Source organism: Entelurus aequoreus, linkage group LG25 (genome assembly GCF_033978785.1).
Source record: "Entelurus aequoreus isolate RoL-2023_Sb linkage group LG25, RoL_Eaeq_v1.1, whole genome shotgun sequence".
Lineage (NCBI taxonomy): Eukaryota > Metazoa > Chordata > Actinopteri > Syngnathiformes > Syngnathidae > Entelurus > Entelurus aequoreus.
Window position 1 is genome coordinate 32,326,946 of NC_084755.1, and position 16,389 is coordinate 32,343,334.

General features: G+C 38.6%; 1 protein-coding gene across 3 annotated transcripts in view; it reads right to left on the reverse strand.

Moving 5' to 3' along the window:
- LOC133642170 (vesicle-fusing ATPase) overlaps positions 1-16,389 on the reverse strand; it is an 86,389-nt gene that overhangs the window by 25,510 nt on the left and 44,490 nt on the right. For all 3 annotated transcript variants that reach the window (XM_062036236.1, XM_062036234.1, XM_062036237.1), the window contains exons 2-7: positions 14,238-14,323; positions 10,685-10,784; positions 10,291-10,330; positions 7,658-7,824; positions 7,453-7,563; positions 3,104-3,179 (exon numbers count right to left, since the gene is read on the reverse strand). In XM_062036236.1, coding sequence (XP_061892220.1) covers positions 3,104-3,179; positions 7,453-7,563; positions 7,658-7,824; positions 10,291-10,330; positions 10,685-10,784; positions 14,238-14,323 — 580 coding nt within the window. The remainder of the gene's footprint in view (positions 1-3,103; positions 3,180-7,452; positions 7,564-7,657; positions 7,825-10,290; positions 10,331-10,684; positions 10,785-14,237; positions 14,324-16,389) is intronic.

The window sequence follows — 16,389 nt, forward strand, 5'->3', positions numbered from 1 at the left end:
GTTGTTGTGTGCTGTTACCGCGCTGGGAGGACGTTAATGAAACTGCCTAACAATAAACCCACATAAGAAACCAAGAACTTGCCCTCCATCATTCTACAGTTATAACGTGATTGGGCAGGCACGCTGTTTATATTGTGGGAAAGCGGACGTGAAAAACGACTGTCGCCGCTGTCCCCACTCAGGTCCGCATGGAGCTGGAGGGGGCGTGGCCTCCAGCTCCGGCTGAATTCCGGGAGTTTATCGGGAGAAAATTTCTTACAGGAGGTTATCGGGAGAGGCGCTGAATTCCGGGAGTCTCCCGGTAAAACCGGGAGGGTTGGCAAGTATGCTAATGTGCCTCCAAGTGGGAACCATGTTCTGTGTACGAACGCTTTGTTCATTCAATTTATGAATTTATGTGAATGGGTGAATGTGGAAATACTGTCAAAGCGCTTTGAGTACCTTGAAGGTAGAAAAGCGCTATACAAGTATAACCCATTTATCATTTATTATCATTATGACCCGCCTGCAGGCAAAAAGCAGGGTGCAGCCTTTTTGGGGAGGCGGAGCACTCCACGTCACTTGCTCTTTTTATCTTTGTTATGAACAATATTATGTAAACTCGAAGTTATTATTATTTTTTTGGTTCTTTGTTGTTGCTATTTTTGTATTACAATATTTTATTATTTGATCATGTTGTACTGCATTTTAATCTTTTGTTTTGTGATTGTGTGATGTTTTTGCCTGGACCCCAGGAAGAATAGTCTCCACTGCGGTGTAGACTAATGGGGATCCTTAATAAACTAAACTAAACTAAACTTGCTGTGCATTGCAGTACACTACTAGTTACTACTCGGTGCTTCGGCGTGTGTGCCTTTTCTGTGTTTTTTCGCCATTTGACAAGTTTTGTCCATTTTGCTAACTCAATATGATTGCCAAAAAGACAACAGACCAGCGTGGAAAAGAGAGAATCGCTGTGGACTTTAAAACAAAAGACTATTTGCAAAGAGTACATTAATGTTTTATTTTATTTAACCAAGAAAAAAATACCATTGAGATTAAAAACCTCTTTTCCAAAGGAGTACTGGCCAAGAAGCAGCAAAGTTCAACATAAAATTACATTCACATTACACATTAAAATGACCGGATAGACATCAAGTAAAACCGATACAGACAACTGAGGCTACTTCAAATGCTCTCAGTTTAGATTTAAAAGCAATTAAGGATAAAAATTGGAAGAATCCAAGAATAAAGCAGAAAGTTTTAATTTTGATGAGACCAGACTTTTTCTGGAAAAACATGCCAAAGCAGACTTATATTCCCAGTGGAGGAGGCGGCACTCGTCTCTTTAAGGCAGGGGTGTCCAAAGTGCGGCCCGGGGGCCATTTGCGGCCCGCAGCTAATGATTTACCGGCCCGCCACACATTCTGCAAAAATTGCAAAATTGATAATATTGCAAAAATTAAAAAAAAACATTTTAAAAAAGTGAAATGAGGTGAAATCTAACAAAAAAAGTTGCAATGTTGACACAAAGCTGCCATGCAGGCTGTTTTTTTTCTTTTGTCTTTGTTTATTTTTCTTTTTTTTTGCCATTGCTAAAAAAAAAAAAAGACAAAAAATCTATGTTATAATGAATTATTACTTAAAAAATATCACTTTAAAATGTTTTGTGTGTAAAAAGTATTGCATATATTGTGTGGTTGCCATAAAAGAACATAAAAGTTTTATTTGACAAAAGAGCATAATACAAACAAAATAATAGTTCAAACGTAAAATCGACAGATATATCTGAAGTTGATCTCGTAATTTAAGTGTTAAAAGTAAAAAAAAAACTAATAAAAATGTATCACTTTATGAGTGGTGGACCTTTTGGATCCCAAATGTATTTAGCAGGATTTTATTTAACATTTCACGGTGATTACTCAAAAACATTAAATAATTAAAATCAATGGTGTCCTGCAATATTGATCTTTTAGGGCTCTAATTACTAAATACTGCATATTTCAGTTTTACTATAAAAAACAAAGTTGTCTTTGACAGAAAAGGCATAAAACCTTTTTTTTTTTTTTTTTACTTTATATCAACCTGAAGTTGATATAGAGATTTACTGTAAGCGTTAAATAAAAAATAATAATAATTTGACTTATTTTTTACATTTTAATGACTGAGACCCTTTATGGTCCCCGGGAGCCCTAAAGGTTAAAAAAAAAAAATCCATATATTTTGTTAAGGTTTGAAAATGAAAAATATCAAAATGGCCCCCGCATGCTTAAATTTTTCCGTGTACGGCCCTCAGTGGGAAAAGTTTGGACACCCCTGCTTTAAGCACACACACGGTTCCTCCCTCGCAATCCCTCCCTGCGTTCGTCAGCTCCTCTTTGCCGATATTAATGTAAGTGGATTTTACTTTTTTAAATGTTTATTATTGTAGAAGTACGGTTGTTAAAATTAAGGACTTTTGTGATTTCTGATGGTTTGTGAGGGCACCAAAGGGACTTATGTGAGTGTGTGTGTGTGTTGGCAGAGCAGCGCATACAGGACAAGTTAACTTGTTGTTGTTTTAGCTTGTTGTAAAGAGAAACTTGATCCATCACCTATTTGTTATGTTTGTTTGATATACAGCACTGTATAGCACTTTATATTGTGTTCAAAGTATATAAACCCTCACTAAAATATGGACTTTTGTGGAGGCTGGTATCCGTTATTCATATTTATCTTGTTTTTTATGGAGAAATATGCGTCACTATATGAACTTTTCGATTTAAAAAGCGTGTTCAAAACCCAACTAAGTTCTTAAATGGAGGTTCCACTGTTTATGATGCTCCAACATTACATTATTGAGATAAATGATTAAAGTCATAGTAGGATTCATTTATGAGAAAACAAAATCACACACATTTAACAGGCTCATTTTAACTTCAAAGACTTTAGTTATTATTTATCAGTATTAATTGTGTTTGTGTGAGTTCTAATCTTATGCACACAACGTGGTCTTGCTGCCATCTTCTGGCAGTAAGTAGTATAGCTATTCCAGTGTCCTAATTGTATCATAGTTATATAATTAGGACAGATAAACAGACGTCTTCATTTGAATGATGTATTTTTTTTCAAAGAAGGAACGTACCAACAAGTGTCAAGGATGAGCTCTCTGCCTTCTCAAAAATCACCTGGCTGTTACCCACAAGGAGCCCGACGTCAATCTGCCAAAGGAAGAAAAAAGGACACATTAGTCTTGACCACTTGAGGGCTCTTTGACCTCACAGATGCGGAAAATGCAGCCACAGAGACACTCAAAAATGCAGAGTTCAAACTATCTATGTGGTGAAAATCGGTGGAGTAAAACCAGATTTATGACCAATAATGTTTACCATGATTTTGTCATTGCGTCTTCACAATATTTTTCACTTGTGCTCTTTGGGCGCAGAAAGGCAGCTGATTTCAAAGTGAAAGTAAGCAGGCAATAAAACGTGACACCACCTTCCGATTGGTAGAGAAACGCTTATCATTAATTAAATAAAACATGAACAGTCGTTTGGTTGCAGAAGTAAACGTGGAAAGGTAAACCAACAGTGACATCAAGTGGACACATAAAGTACAGTATCAATAGTTTCAGCTTGTCACCTTATTCTCTGCGGAACATTGGCAGTGAGGATGGGCGATTTGGCTTAAAATCTGTATTGTGTTATATGTTGCATCCTCTTGTGATGATTATATATTTCATGATATATTATTTGGCATATAAATGATAATAGAACCATTTGAAACAGGTAACAAAGGCTTCTAATTTGGTTGCTGACAAATGCAGTTGTATTATTTTCTTAAAAGTACTACTTGCATAATTTTTTGTTAGTAGATGCTTACTTTGTGTTGTAACATGGTTCTATATACGCTTATGTTAAAATGTAATAAGCACTTCCCAGCAGGCACAAGACATTGAAACAACGTTGAGAAGATGTTCAATTCGGTCCTGACGTCGAGCAACTCAAACATAACAATGAAACAACATACTTTTTGACGACGTTTATTCAATGTTGTGTTCTGACGTGGATTTGACCATTGAATGTTGGTCATTTCCCAAGTAATATTCTACAAGACAAATACAACATTGAAACAACATGCTTTTTGACGACGTTTATTCAATGTCAGGTTGTGACGTTAATTTGATCATTTCAATAAAACTATTCATATTTGTTGTAATACACTTTTCCACCACTTGTGGCAGTAATGACAGTCTCAAACAAACTGAGGAAGTCTGGAGCAAAAGTCAGTGTCGGTTTTAAGGCTGAAACGACGCGTCGACGTAGTCGACGTCATCGGTTACGTAAATACGTCGACGCCGTTTTTATGCGTCGACGCGTCGCATATTTACGTCACACTACCGTCATGGCGGAGCGCAAAGCAGACGATGCGAGCGAGGGGGAAAAAGCACGCCAAAAGTCGTCAAAAGTATGGGAGTATTTCAATACACGGCCTAATAATGTTGTTGTATGCAAACTGTGTCGAGCAGAAATGGCCTATCATAGCAGCACAACGGCTATGAACAAACATTTGAAAAGAAAACCATCAACCATCAACTAGTCAATCGTCCGCGTGAGTATACGTTGTCATCATTACACAAAAACATGAATGTGTCATTTGTATCTGCTAGGGGTGTAACGGTACGTGTTTTGTATTGAACCGTTTCGGTACGGGGCTTTCGGTTCGGTACAGGGGTGTACCGAACGAGTTTCTAAGCTAAAGTCTTAACAAGCTGCTTTGCTCCTTCTGCTTCTGTTTCAGCACCCAGCATTGTCCCACCCACACAACCATCTGATTGGTACACACAAAGCGTTAACAGCCAATCAGCAGTGCGTATTCAGAGCGTTAACAGCCAATCAGCAGTGCGTATTCAGAGCGCATGTAGTCAGCGCTTCAGCGTGGAGCAGATAGGTGTTTAGCAGGTGAGCATCAGGCAGCGGACTCTCCCCAAATGATAATAAACACCTCCCAGTCAACTACTAGTAACATAACTATGAGCCCGTTGACCTTCTAGAAACTTAAACTGCAGCTCAGCTCACTCGCAGTCCTAGCTTGAGGTGAAGGCTAATTACCTCTCAGTTCCAGCCACATCGACCCCTTCTGAGCGCCTATTTTCAGCTGCTGGGAATATTGTAAACAAGAAAAGAACCAGCCTCACCCCAGAGCATGTAGACATGCTATAACCTTTCTTCATTACAACTGTTAGTCACTCACTGGAATGAGTAGAATTGGTTATGGTGTACTGTGTTGGACTGGATGTTTATTTTGCACATCTTAAAAGCAATACTTAATGTTTACAGTGCTCCAGAATATTTAGATTGGCACTTTTTTGTATTGGATGTTTATCTTTATTTTTGCACATTTTAGCAAATAAGCAATACTTTCACTTTTGTTGAAATGTTTACACTGTTGTAACGGAATATTTCGTTTTGCACTTTTTTGTATTGGATGTTTATCTTTATTTTTGCACATTTTAAAGCAAAATAAGCAATACTTTTACTTTTGAAATGCTTATACTATTGCAGAATATTAAGATTTGCACTGGATGTTTACTTTTATATTTGCACATTAAAAAGCAAATAAGCTACTTTTCATTTTGTTAAATGTTAAAAGTTTTAAATGTTTACATTGTTACATAATATTTTGTCATGTTGTTGTCAATGTTGACTGAGTGGCCATACTTTTTTTTTTTGTAAATAAAAGCCATGCCTTTTGAAAAAACTGGCCTACATTTATTTTTTCATCTTCATTTTAAATAAAAAAATAATCGGTAAAATGAAAAATAATCTATAGATTAATCGAAAAAAAAATAATCTATAGATTAACCGATTAATCGAAAAAAATAATCTATAGATTGATCAATAGAAAAATAATCGTTAGCTGCAGCCTTAGTCGGTTTCTTAAGCGCAAAAATTAAGACTAAAGTGGTGAAGCTGTATTTTTATTTACACTAAGAAACATATTCATTATTAATTTTGCTTATTTATTTTAGCACAACATAATTGTATGTACATTTATTTTTCATCTGTCCATTCTTTTGCAGTATATTAGGTTAGTATTTTATTTTTGTTATTAGCATGACCTAAGTCTCAGTTTTGTGTCAAATAAATAATCATTAGTGTGATTGACACATGCTTTCATATCATTTGACAAGGTTGTAAACCATTAACAGGTAAGATATAATTATTGAATACGATTAAAATCAAGAGTAAGATTACGAATTCAGTATCAATGTTTGAGTGGGCGCTGGGCCCCTTGGCAGTGGAAAAGTTCAAAGTTAAAGTTAAAGTACCAATGATTGTCACACACACACTAGGTGTGGTGAGATTATCCTTTGCATTTGACCAATTCACCTTGCCTCCTGGGAGGTGAGGGGAGCAGTGAATAATTTTTGGGTGATTTAACCCCCAATTCCAACCCTTGATGCTGAGTGCCAAGCAGGGAGGTAATGGGTCCCATTTTTATAGTCTTTGGTATGACTCGGCCGGGGTTTGAACTCACGACCTACCGATCTCAGGGCGGACACTCTAACCACTAGGCCACTGAGCAGAAAAGTTGTACCCAAGGTCTAAAAGGTTAAGAAGCCCTGGTCTATATCGGGCAACCTTAATTTGCGGCGCACTAATTTTGTCTTATCTACTCGTCTTTGTCCGGTTACGTATTTCACCAGGAAGGCCAAGTGTTCCCCAACAGGAAACTTTAATGACAGAAGTGGGTTTTTACTCAGCATGAGTCCTGCTAGCTAAAAGCCGACCTACTGTCATGATCCGTGGTCCGGATCATGTTTTTGTTATGTTCTGTTAGTTTTGGACTACTTTAGTTCCTGTTTATGCACCTCCTTTGTTTGTTACCATGGCTACTTATTATTTTCACCTGCCTCTGGTGTTCGGGACGCGCACCTGTTTCCAATCAGAGACGTTATTTAAGCCTGCCTTTGCCAGTCAGTCGGCCTGGCGTCGTCATGCCTTGCCAAGTAAGTCTTGTTTATTCCATGCCATAGTTTATGCTAGTTGTTCGCTTCATGCCTAAGTCTTATTTATTTCATGCCACAGTTTCGTGAGGTTTCATGTCCATAGTTCCATGTCTTTGCCTTATCTTCAAGTGCGAACGGCACGTCTTTTCCTTCGGCTAGTTTTCATTTTTTGGTGCTGTTTTGACTTCTCAAGAATAAACCATGCTCCTACCTGCAAGTCCTGTCCGGAGTAATCCATTTGCCTTCCTGGGAGAACGACCCCGCAGTAAGCTGCAACCCCGCCGTGTCACCTACACTATTTCCTTATGCAATGGCAAACTTTAACTCAATGTGTACCGTGGAGTAACTTGGTACTGTCCCTGTACCATACCAAAGGGCCTGTACCAACAAAGTGAGCTTACCAATATACATGACAGTACACCCTTGATAACTACTTATATACAAAAACTTGAACCCCCCGAGCCCTGCCGGTGGACATGTACCTTCTGTGGTTTCTTCCCAGAAGCTGCCTCCCCTTTCAGGAGGCTGGCGTCCATGGCCTCAATGTCTTTGACAACCAGTCCAAAGAGTTTGTCGCAGAAACTGAACACCAGCTGAAACAAACAAAAAAAGACTGTAAATCTAAACCCATGCCTCCTGTGTGTTTGTTGGCGGAAGCATGCAGTCGTCATTAAACGAGAACCAAACCTGCTGTGTGACAGAGAAGCTCTGGCTGTTGAACATCTGGATGAACTCGGCGGCCATCTTGTCGGAGTCATAAGGTGAAGAGTCGGTACTCTTCTTTTGCAGGAAGTCGATTTCGATTGTCATGGCGCCGATGCACTCCCTCAACTTGTCAAAGTTGTAGTTGGCCACTATGGACACACACACACGTATTATTATTTTAATATTAGCAAAACATTTTCAATGGGTATTTGTAATGTTGGCTGGTTGTAATGAACAGTTATGATGCACAGCTGGATGTACACAGTGTGCCTGTGAAAACCATTCTTCCAGGTCATTGTATTCTCAGGGCATTAAATCGATCACAACTGTTGAGGTTGTCTTAGAAGAGGTTTCTGTACAATTGATTGCACCCAAACGACTGTATCTACTGTATGTTAACATCTGCCGTTTCACATCAGAACTAAATTATTCATGCAGGAGCATGTTCATACCTTAGAGCGCAAGTGTCAAACTCAAAGCCAATTCTGACCCGCCACGTCATTTTATTGTGGACCACCACATCATTTTAATGTGGTGCATCGCTTATTTATAATGTGGCCCACCGCATCATTTCATCGTGTGGTCAGCTAAGTCACTTATGTGAGCAGCCACATCTTTTTAATGTGACCCGCCAAATCATTTTATGTGGCCCACCTTGTCATTTATGCGGTGTTGCGGGTTTGCTAAAAAAAATATGTATATATATATATATATATATATATATATATATATATATATATATATATATATATACCCATACAACCAAAGATGGCTCAGTCGCAGATTTCGAGTTGCTGATGTTTATTGCCTCAACTCAAGGACAGCAGTGGACCGGGTGCAAAAATAAATACAGTGCAAAAGTATTAAGTATTTACAAAATGCAGGAATGCAAACACCAGTTGCAGCTCAAAAATCACCACTCACTGTTTCATTATTCATTATTCTGCCCTCGCAACTCGTTTCCAGCGTGTGCAGCTAAACAGATAGTTAACAGCATGAAGAAACAGAAACTCTATTAATTTTGTTGAGGATCGATGCTCCTTCTCTTTATCCTTTTTCCTTCCTTACTTGTATTTCTTTACACGTATTCCTTCATTTAAACTGAAAATATAAACATAAAATAAACGTTACAAAACTATAACGTCAATCTTGTATTTTACATTTAAAAAAATAGAAGGTTTAGTGTTAATACTTTAGCAAAATAAATTTACAGACGCTTTTACACATATAGAAATTAAACTATATCCACATCAAACATTGCACACAATGTATGTGACTCATCACAATTAAACTTAAGGTGTAACGTTATTGCCCTCTACTGGTCAAATTTAGCGCTACATGTATTCGCCAGAGTTACTCCCAGACAAAAAACAAATTGCAATACAAAAAAACGAAATATCTTTATGCACAATATCTACTTACAAATGTTTGACCAAGTTTTGTGATGAAGCTTACACGTGTGGATTTCTATTGTTGTTGCTGCTTGTCTGGAAACTGTGTGCGTCGCTTAAAAGGTCCGACAGGAAACAATGACTCGAGCACTGGCTCGGGGGAAAATATTCATACTTTGTTGTCAAGTCGTTAAAAGTCATTTTCGTAATTTATTTTAATTTTTTTCAGGGTTGAATGAGTAGTCTTCTTCTACTCACCCCACTGCTACGTCATTGTGACACATGAACCCGAGTTTAAATGGTTTCATCAATTTGGGTGATGTTCGGCGGGCCCAATGAAAAGCTTTGGTTGGCCGGATTTGTGGCCTTCGGGCCGCCAGTTGAGTACCGTATTTTTCGGAGTATAAGTCGCACCGTAGTATAAATCGCACCTGCCGAAAATGCATAATAAAGAAGGAAAAAAAACATATATAAGTCGCACTGGAGTATAAGTCGCATTTTCTGGGGAAATTGATTTGATAAAACCCAACACCAAGAATATACATTTGAAAGGCAATTTAAAATAAATAAAGAATAGTGAACAACAGGCTGAATAAGTGTACGTTATATGAGGCATAAATAACCAACTGAGAACGTGCCTGCTATGTTAACGTAACATATTATGGTAAGAGTCATTCAAATAACTATAACATATAGAACATGGCTTACCAAACAATCTGTCACTCCTAATCGCTAAATCTGATGAAATCTTATACGTCTAGTGTCTTACGTGAATGATCTAAATAATATTATTTGATATTTTACGGTAGTGTGTTAATAATTTCACACATAAGTCGCTCCTGAGTATAAGTCGCACCCCAAACTATGAAAAAAACTGCGACTTATAGTCCGAAAAATACGGTATATATGGTAATATGGCCCTCTGAAGGCAGCAATGTGGCCCTCAAAACAAATGAGTTTGACACCCCTGTCTTAGAGGATAAATACTACACTATCCCTCTAGACTGAAGCTGTCCTATCTCGTCTTTGAACATGAACTGATAAAACCTGCTCAGATGAGAGGCGAAACGTCTTCTAAGACAACCTGAACACTCCAGTCCGATTCAAAGATCTGTGAATGTGCACAGTGTGCACAACTCAGTAAGTATTGGGAGACAGTCATGTGTTTTACTTGCATATATTCAAATATTTGTGTGGTGAACTGGATAATCGAAAAAAAAATACCTTCCACCTCCTGGCCAATGGAGAGACCGGCCCATTTTCGCTACAAGAAAGATAAAGGTAAGACTTAAAAGAACAGCTTTAGAACAATAGGTAGTCAATACTGCAAGGAACCTGTAAAGAATGATGGAATATACAGTATAAGGTTTACGATAAGACCCAAACCACTTAACAATTAAATCTTAAAAATGAACAGCAAATAATAAGTACAGCAGGTCCCAGGTGGTATTTGTAAATCCAAATAGTCTCCAAATAGTCTCGTCAGTTTCATTCTGTCTTCGTCACACATTTTGTAACAGATTACTAACTGAGGTACCACTGTATAATCATCTTTTTTTTTAGATCAGCTATGTAAGGTCCAGTTACTCCATAAAGGTGTATATGTTTGTGTGAGTACCTGTGGCAGGCTGAAAGCGATTGAACCTGGCGCCACTGTGTGGTGGGTCTTGACGGTAAACACAAATTTGTGGTTGGGTGTTGTCTTCACAGTCACATTTCTGGAGAGAAACAGCCATCTTTAGTTAATCAGCCCAGTGTTAATAACACACATCATGATTTAAGAGGGTGATTATTCCATTAAAAATCTTGCCATTAACCTCTTTAACCACAGCTGTCACAAGTGCGAGCCGGCAGCATAACCGAAACAGAAACAAAAACAGAAAGTAGCCATTGCTTACACATTTACATTTACGTTTACTTGAGTTTTATATGGATGCATATTTTCATTTTTAAATGTTTCTGTTATCATACCGTTTACATATAGGGTCTGATCTACTACGATCCAAATACCACAAGCTAAAACAGCATGTGCAAACTACAAACTACAAAATTAGCCGGCATGTTGTGTTGATTTACTAAGACTGTGTACGACTGATAACAAGTTCAAAAGTGGCGCAGACCGTCCTATTTAAATGTGTTTTTTTATGAGTACTAAGCGACTTCCCAATAGAAACACTCATTTCCCTCCACATTCATTATCACCTTTTCATGCTCTCCGAACCTGTGTGCAATATTGTTGAACGAGCAGCACACATCTACTATATGTAACACCTTTTCTGCAATAGGGAATCACAATCTATAGATAACAGAAACTAGTTTTAGTGCATTGATGCTCTGCAGGGAAGTAAATGGTGGACCATCACTACACTGCAGCGTATTTATTTGTTTGATATGATCCAAATACAAGAAAAAGCATATTGAAAGACGTTTTTTTTTAAAATAGAGGATATATTATGATCATTTTTTTCCTAAATGAAAAAAAGAACGGCATTAAAAAAAAAAACGCCAGCAGACATCAAAATGCATTTATTGAATGTGTTTTAATCAGCTTATTGTCATGTCTGTGTGATCATGTTTTTGTTTTGGCCATGTGTTGTTTGTTTTTTGGACTCTTTTTAGTTCCTGGTTGCGCTTCCTTGTTTGTTTGTTTCCATAGCAACTCAGTTTTCACCTGTCCTGTCACGCACCTGTTTCACGTTTTGAGTCACGCACCTGTTTTCACTGATCATGTCACTATTTAAATATGTCATTTTCTGTTGGTCTTGCTGGCGACATCACATTCATGCTCCACATTTATGCTCTGCACACTTTTTCATCACGCTTCTTCATGCCATGTTCACAGTTCCTTGTCAAGTAAGTTTTTGTTTAATGTCTATAGTTCTCCGCCTTTGTGCGCGCCTTTTGTTTTCATAGTCAAGTTTTTTACCTCCGCTGTGAGCGCCTTTTGTTTGTACTTTTTTTGAGTTAGAATTAAAAATGTATTTAAATTCACGTCTCGCACGCGCCAATTTTCCGTTGCCTTCTGGGAGAATAAACCACGCCAAGGACCCAGTCCTGACACTTCTACAAGTCATCCAGCAGCTACGGTAAAATTCCGGACTATAAGCCGCTAACATTTTTGACAATGAAAGCATGATCATAACAATTCCCATTTTGTGTTATTAATGTGTGCAACTGGTATCTAAACATGCAAGTGTAGCTCCTCTTCTGAATGCAAGTGCTCTTAAAGCAGGAATACAAATTATTTATTTCTACAAAATACAAAATCTGGCGAGACACCAACACACAAGAGGCAATTTTTTTAAAATTGTCATTAAATGGTGTTTGTCCTTTTTGTGATGAACTGTTTAAAAAAGCATAATGTTTAAAGGCCTACTGAAATGAGATTTTCATATTTAAACGGGGATAGCCGATCCATTCTATGTGTCATACTTGATGATTTCGCGATATTGCCATATTTTTGCTGAAAGGATTTAGTAGAGAACATCGACGATAAAGTTCGCAACTTTTGGTCGCTGATAAAAAAAAGCCTTGCCTATACCGGAAGTAGCGTGACGTCACAGGTTGAAGAGCTCCTCACATTTGCACATTGTTTACACCAGCAGCGAGAGCGATTCGGAACGATAAAGCGACGATTGCCCCATTAATTTGAGCGAGGATGAAAGATTTGTGGATGAGGAAAGTGACACTGAAGGATTAGAGTGCAGTGCAGGACATATCTTTATTCACTCTGACCGTAACTTAGGTACAAGGGCTCATTGGATTCCACACTTTCTCCTTTTTCTATTGTGGATCACGGATTTGTATTTTAAACCACCTCGGATACTATATCCTCTTGAAAATGAGAGTCGAGAACGCGAAATGGACATTCACAGTGACTTTTATGTCCACGACAATACATCGGTGAAGCACTTTAGCTTCGGAGCTAACGTGATAGCATCGTGCTTAACTGCGGATAGAAACAGAAGAAACATGCCCCTGACTGGAAGGATAGACCGAAGATCAACAATACTGTTATTACTTCTACTATCAGGAGACACTGAACCAAACCCTGGACCTGTAACCACACGGTTAATGCTGTCCAGCCTGGCGAAGCCTAGCAATGCTGTTGCTAACGACGCCATTGAAGGTAACTTAGCTACGGGACCTCGACAGAGCTATGCTAAAAACATTAGCTCTCTACCTACGCTAGCCCTCATCTGCTCATCACCACCCGTGCTCACCTGCGTTCCAGCGATCGACGGCGCGACGGACTTCACCCGATCATCGGTGCGGTCGGCGGCTAGCGTCGGATAGCGCGTCTGCTATCCAACTCAAAGTCCTCCTGGTTGTGTTGCTGTAGCCAGCCGCTAATACACCGATCCCACCTACAGCTTTCTTCTTTGCTGTCTCCATTGTTCATTACACAAATTGCAAAAGATTCACCAACACAGATGTCCAGAATACTGTGGAATTTTGCGATGAAAACAGACGACTTAAGCTGGCCACCGTGCTATTCCAAAATGTCTGCTTCAACCCGTGACGTCACGCGCAAACGTCATCATACCGAGACGTTTTCAGCCGGATATTTCCCGGGAAATTTAAAATTGCACTTTATAAGTTAACCCGGCCGTATTGGCATGTGTTGCAATGTTAAGATTTCATCATTGATGTATAAACTATCAGACTGCGTGGTCGGGTTTCAGTAGGCCTTTAAAACATATTAATTGTCCGTTCATGGGGTTAAAACTTGAAAATTGTCTGTCTATGGTACACTTATTAATGATGAAAAATGATATCCATCACGATTACGTTTGCAATAACTATGAACGATGTGATTAATCGCTATTAAATATTTTAATCGTTTGACAGCCCTGATATATACACAGGCATATATACATATATACACGCTTTGATTTTCGGCTGAAACCAGGGATCTTGGGCTCGCAAAGGTTGGTGACCTGTAAAATGTCCATCCCTAAATTCAAGCTTTTCCTATCACTTTACCCATGTTATCTTTCTGCATGCACCTTTTGTCTTCATTATCACCAAACTACAACATGATAACACTGAAACCCTACATCAGTCTCATATCAGCTAGCTAACAACAAAAAATGGGTGGTGTCTGGTGTGACTTGGCACTGAAAGACAGAGGTGAGACTAGCGACGTAATAATAATGATGATGACTCACTGTCCGGACTGCAGATCCTTCTCGCTGACCACGGCACAATTTGTAAGTGACAGCTCATCTGTCGGGCATCGCGCTGCTTGCATGGTCTGCAAAAAGAGAGGGACAGGGGGGCGGGCGGAGAGAAGGGTAGTATTAGCAGATATCCGAAAAGCCGACAAGAGATTGTATGATATTGTCATCATGATGGACAGATTTAGATTTAGATGCAGATGAGAGATTAGAGTCCACATTGTGCCGGGCACAGGTCCACAACCAATGAAATGTAGCATCGAACCACAAGTGCAAATGGAATGTTTACAATAAGGTGAAAATGTAATAATAGGGCGGAACCCTTTATGTCGACAACACATCTACGTTGACAACTCATCACAATTAAGTCGCCATTCATCGTCAACCCGTTTTAGCCTCAATGCAAAAATGTAAGAGCCAAAGGTGTTATTTCTATGAAAAATGTGTCTATTTTTGTCGACATGTGTTGTTAACTTCATTATTTACGCTAAGCAGCGTTATTATCATCCATTCTCCTAATGCAGTGGTTCTTAACCTGGGTTCGATTGAACCTTAGGGGTTCAGGGAGGTGGGCTCAGGGGTTCGGCGGAGGTCAAGACACACCCGACTCATCGTGTAAATAAAAACTTCTCCCTATCGGCGTATTACGGATACGGCAACAGCAGAAGTCACACTGATTTGCAGGTGTGTAATTTGTTGTGAGTTTATGCACTGCGTTGGTTTTGTTCTTTGAACAAGGTGATGTTCATGCGCGGTTCATTTTGTGCACCAGTAAAAAAACATGCTAACACTTTAGTATGAGGAACATATTCACCATTAATTAGTAACATGCAAATTAGTAACATATTGGCTCTTAACTAGTCATTATTAAGTACTTATTAATGCCTTATTCGGCATGGCCTTATTATAACCCTAACCCTCTAACCCTGGCCCTAACCCTCTAACCCTAACCCTAACCCTAACCCTAACCAAATAACTCTAAATTAAGTCTTTGTTACTTAGAATATGTTCCCCATACTAAAGTGTTACCAAAAACATAAGTTTGCCTTGAATTTGAAAAAAAAAAACCATTTTATTTTTCACTAAAGAAGGGTTCGGTGAATGCGCATATGAAAATGGTGAGGTTCGGTACGTCCAACAAGGTTAAGAACCACTGTCCTAATGTCTCTTGTGAAAGCCACAAGTAAATGTGCGAGCAATGGGTAGTTTTGATTTCAATTTGTGTTACGCCGACAACTGCTTAACATCGGTCAGCCGGTTGCACTGACTTGTATTGTAATATATGTGATTAGAAGTTAGTCAACAAAATGGATCTACTAAAGCAGGGGTGCCCAAACTTTTTGACTTGGGGGCCACATTGGGCTAAAAAAATTTGGTCGAGGGCCAAAAGCCGATTGCATGTAAAGTAATATATACATACGATATACAGCGATTAGGAGAGACAGATTTTTTGGTAAACGTATAGCATGTTCTATATGTTATAGTTATTTGAATGACTCTTACCATAATATGTTACGTTAAAATAGCAGGCACGTTCTCAGTTGGTTATTTATGCCTCATATAACGTACACTTATTCAGCCTGTTGTTCACTATTCTTTATTTATTTTAAATTGCCTTTCAAATGTCTATTCTTGGTGTTGGGTTTTATCAAATAAATTTCCCCAAAAAATGCGATTTATACTCCAGTGCGACTTATATATGTTTTTTTCCTTCTTTATTATGCATTTTCGGCCGGTGCGACTTATACTCCGGAGCGACTTATAGTCCGAAAAATACGGTAATTTAAAAGTGTGTAACAAATAAAATATATTTTTTATTATTTATCATTTCTGGCAGGCGTTGTAGCGTCCTACTCTGTTCAGCGATCCTTGAACCCTCCGCAAAAAACCTGTTGCCTCGTATTCCTAAGAGTATAGAACGACCACAACTTGTAGATCTAATGTGCACAACTGAATGGCTTAGTTGCTCACACAGTAAGGTCTTAATAACAGTTTAGATTAGGGTATGTCCTTTTTTAATGTGGAAAGAAGTTAATGTCTGTTGTGTTAATGTTAGCATTTAAGTTAGTGAGAAGTGCACTGAGTTTGGTAGGTTGTGAGTTCAAACCCCGGCCGAGTCATATCAAAGACTATAAAAATGGCA